This window comes from Mobula hypostoma, chromosome 22, assembly GCF_963921235.1.
Source record: "Mobula hypostoma chromosome 22, sMobHyp1.1, whole genome shotgun sequence".
Classification (NCBI taxonomy): Eukaryota; Metazoa; Chordata; class Chondrichthyes; order Myliobatiformes; family Myliobatidae; genus Mobula; species Mobula hypostoma.
Window position 1 is genome coordinate 36,845,616 of NC_086118.1, and position 4,238 is coordinate 36,849,853.

A 4,238-nucleotide genomic window follows, 5' to 3' on the forward strand; every position below is an offset into this window, starting at 1 on the left:
CTATGGAATTTGTTGCCACGGGCAGCAGTGAAGGCCAAGTCATTGGGTGTATTTAAGGCAGAGATTGATAGGTATCTGAGTAGCCAGGGTATCAAAGGTTATGGTGAGAAGGCGGGGCAGTGGGACTAAATGGGAGAATGGATCAGCTCATGATAAAATAGCGGAGCAGACTCGATGGGCCGAATGGCCGACTTCTGCTCCTTTGTCTTATGGTCTTATGGTCTTGTCTTATATCAGTTTATTATTGCCATATATACTGAGGTACAGTGAAAATTTTATTTTACATACTATTTCTATAGATCAATCCATTACAACAGTGCAAGGTGAGACCAGAATGCACAACAAAATGTTACAGTTGCAAAGAAAATGCAGTGCAAGATCGCAGCAAGGTAGTCTGTGAGGACAACAGTCCCATTTGTTTCTAACAGTGGGATAGAAGTTCTCTTTGAACCTGGTGGTATGTATTTTCAGGCTTTTGTATCTTCTGCCTGATGGGAGAAGGGAGAATGAGCTGGGTGGGTGGAGTCTTTGATAATGTTGGCTGCTTTACTGAGGCAGCAAGAAGTAAAGATAGAGTCCACAGAGGGGAGCTGGTTTCCATAACATGCTGAGCTGTGTCCACAACTCTTTGCAGTTTCTTATATTTCCAAGCAGGAGCAGTTGCCATGTAAAGCCATGATGCTTCTAGGTATCATATCTTCTATGGTGCATTTGCAAAAATCAGAGAGTGTCAACTGTGACATGCCAAACTTCTTTAGCCTCACAAGGAAGTAGAGGCACTGGTGAGTTCTCTTGTCTATGGCATCTACGTGATTGAACCAGGACAGGCTATTAGTGGTATCCACTCCCAGGAAGCCAAAGCTCTCAAACTTCTCAAGCCTCAGCATCACTGAGGTAAATAGCAGCATGTATACCACCCCCTTACTGAAGTCAATTGTTATAGACGATAGAAACCATAGAAACTACAGCACAGAAACAGGCCTTTTGGCCCTTCTTGGCTGTGCTGAACCATTTTCTGCCTAGTCCCACTGACCTGCACATGGACCATATCCCTCCATACACCTCCCATCCATGTATCTGTCCAATTTATTCTTAAATGTTAAAAAAAGAACCCGCATTTACCACCTCGTCTGGCGGCTCATTCCATACTCCCACCACCCTCTGTGTGAAGAAGCCCCCCCCTAATGTTCCCTTTAAACTTTTCCCCCCTCACCCTTAACCAATGTCCTCTGGTTTTTTTTCTCCCCTTGCCTCAGTGGAAAAAGCCTGCTTGCATTCACTTTTTTTTGTCAGTTATACAATTTATTATTCCATTTAGTCCAGAATGATTTCCAAGCGTCTATAGCAGTCTTTTAGATGAGGAGCTTCTGTTGGCAGATGGCATACCTGTTATCATAATCTTCTTGCTTCACGCTCAGACTCCAAAAGCGTGAGCACATCTCCCTCACGGACTGGCCCTTTCACATTCGGAATGATGGATCGGTTGCTGTCATCCATAAATTCCACACATACCTGTGTACACCGTCCCTGCGACCCAGTTCTTCCAAGAACTTTGGTAACCCGCGCTAATTTGACGGCCTGTGTCCGCGGATCCTCCATCATGGCGGCAGCTTAGCGAAAAAAAAAGTTTCGTAACTCCAAAAACGAATTGAAAGAATAACACGGGAAACATGTCTGCTCAGTTTTACTTTTCTTTACTTTAGCTAGGCACTCACATATGATGTGGTGGCCTAATGACGTATGCCATTTACATACTTCTACATATAACCTGTAATGAATTATGTAAACAAACAAAGAATACCTAATCAAAAAATATATTCACAATATTACTCAAATATTAATTAAGTAGAACATATACAAAGAGCTGTTGGACAGACAAAAATAAATGGACTGAACAGGGAAAAGTTAAAGATAAAAAGTCATGTATAAGTTCTTAGTTGAATATCTGCAGGCTACAGTTTAGTATCCTTGAAATGCTGTTCAGAATAAAATCGTCGAATGACTGAAACAGCCCAGTCAGTGTCCAATTCCATTTTAATTAATTTGGCATTTACTTCTGGTGTAAGCCAGTTTACTTGTTCCTTGTTAGCTTTTACATTTTAAATCTCAAGGCCACCCAGTCCTGTGTCACTCTCATCGTTATTAGATTTTCCATCAATATCGTGCCAATTAGTGCTACTTTTGAAATTGCAACTTGACTTTTTATCTTTTAGTCTTCCCTGTTCAGTCCATTTATTTTTGTCTGCCTGACATGCTATTGGTATGTGTCCTGCTTTATTGCATTTTTTGCAAATTTCACCTTTAAATCTACATCGTTCTGGTGTGTGTGAGCCCCTACCACAACAGTAACACAACTTGTTCAGCCAGGCACGTTTCTGTTTAGACGTTCCAATTTTGTTCACATTCTCTTTCATGCTTGACTTCAACTAACTTCCAATTCTGCCTGCTGTTTCCATTGATAGAGCAATTTCAAGTGTTCTTTTAAATGTGAGATGTGCTTCAGCTAGGAGCAGTTTTTCAAAGCTTTCTACTAAAATTCCACAAACTGAATAATTTCCCAGTACATCTTTAGCCCATCACTGAAATGACAATGCTCAGAAAATTTCTTCAATTCATCCACATGTGATGAAATAGACTCTCCTTTTGAGTCTGCTTATGAAACTTAAAGCGTTCTGCAATCAACATAGTTTTGGTTCTAAGTGTTCTTGCATTATGTTCACAGTATCAGCAAAACTCATTTCAGCCGGTTTGGTTGGAGCAGTCAAACTTGTAAGCAAACTGTTTGCTTTTCCACCTATTGCATTCATTAACACTGGCACTCATTTTCATTGACTATTTCATTTGTTTCAAAACACTGCTCAATTCTTTCAATTATCTGTGGTGCATTCAAATGATGTGTTTATCTTTGCAATGTAGCCAGCCATTTCTGCTTTTTAAGAATTTATTATCATTATCACTTTGTACTCTCTGCTTATGAACCTGTAAATTTCATCCGTTTCTTGCCCTTTTTTTGAACTCGAACATCTCTCTCTCCCCTTCCAATTGTTAAAAGGCCTGAAATAATCAGATATGGCAAAGTTATTTCCCATGATAGACTTGCAGATGGAGTTAGAGCAGAATTGGTCTACATGGTTGCAAATGTATAATAAGTAACACTGGGGCCTTGTGGAGCATCATTTTGGAGAATAATCATGCTGGAAGTGTTGGTGCCTATCCTATTGATTGCAGTCCGTGGTCCTTATTAGAAAGAAATAAAATGAAGCCACAATGTTGGTCACAATGATTATCATACTTCTAGCTATCAACAGATCATTACCTATTCCATCGCAATCCGTAGAATCAGTGCCTGCTATTTCTTATAGAAAATGTCTTCACTTTAAACATTCCTGCCTCATTTCAGTACCATTCTGTCATTGCCTCCAGTTCAAGTCAATTCTCTTATTTTAATACTCTGTTCAATATTAGCTACATTCGGCCTGTTTAAAGTATCATTCCCAGCTTCTTTCCTTCCCTTTCCTTGTAAACCTGAAGTTTTTCTCCTTCTCTTTCCACTTTCTCCACTTCCCTATTTCCCTTCAGTCAATTCATTTCCCTTCCCTTGCCCCTCCGATCCCATTTCCCCACATCTTGAGAGCCATCTGTTGACTGCCTTTTCATCATAATTCATGTCCACTGCTGTCCATTCCTGGGTTCCTCAGTCATTTATGCCTCAAAGTAATCTTCTTTCCAATGGTTTCTCAACTGAAAGCAAGCTCATTTTCTTCTTTTCTCAGCCTGACAAAGGCTCTTCAGCCTGAAACATTAACTCTCTTTTCTTCATAGATGTTGTCTGACATTTTCTGTTTTTATTTCTGGCTTCCAGTCCACTGGATTGGGTTCATCTTCATTACCTCCCCTTATCTGTAACCAACTCCAGATTTTAAATATGAACTCCAATAATTTGGAAGTGCTCCCAGATCCTTGTTGTATTACTGAGATGAAATTGTGCCATAACTTTTGGGATTGGACAAAAACACAGACGGGGACCTAAAATTGATCTCATTTCATGCTTGCTTTTTAATTTTATTCGTTTTACAGGATTTATCAATGGCAATATTTTTAGCCCGTCCTTGATTACTCTCGGGAAGGAGGTGGTGGACTGGGTTCCAGAACTACTATGGTCCTCTGGTGATTATACTGGCCCAGTGCTTTTAGCTGTGTTGAGTCGCAATGACAAAGGAGCAATGATGAATCACCAT

At 40.2% G+C, this 4,238-nt stretch overlaps 1 protein-coding gene across 1 annotated transcript; it reads right to left on the reverse strand.

The window, feature by feature from the left end:
• Positions 1–1,307: 1,307 nt before the first annotated feature.
• Positions 1,308–1,599, reverse strand: LOC134336517 (small ribosomal subunit protein eS28-like). Its single transcript, XM_063030791.1, has one exon. It carries the CDS (start codon positions 1,597–1,599, stop codon positions 1,393–1,395), a length of 207 nt encoding a protein of 68 aa, XP_062886861.1. The 3' UTR covers positions 1,308–1,392.
• Between the last annotated feature and the right edge of the window lie 2,639 nt (positions 1,600–4,238).

What these genes read in the sequence shown, in the direction of transcription:
- LOC134336517 (XM_063030791.1), bottom strand. Translation starts at nt 1,599, where the DNA reads ATGGAGGATCCGCGGACACAGGCCGTCAAATTAGCGCGGGTTACCAAA.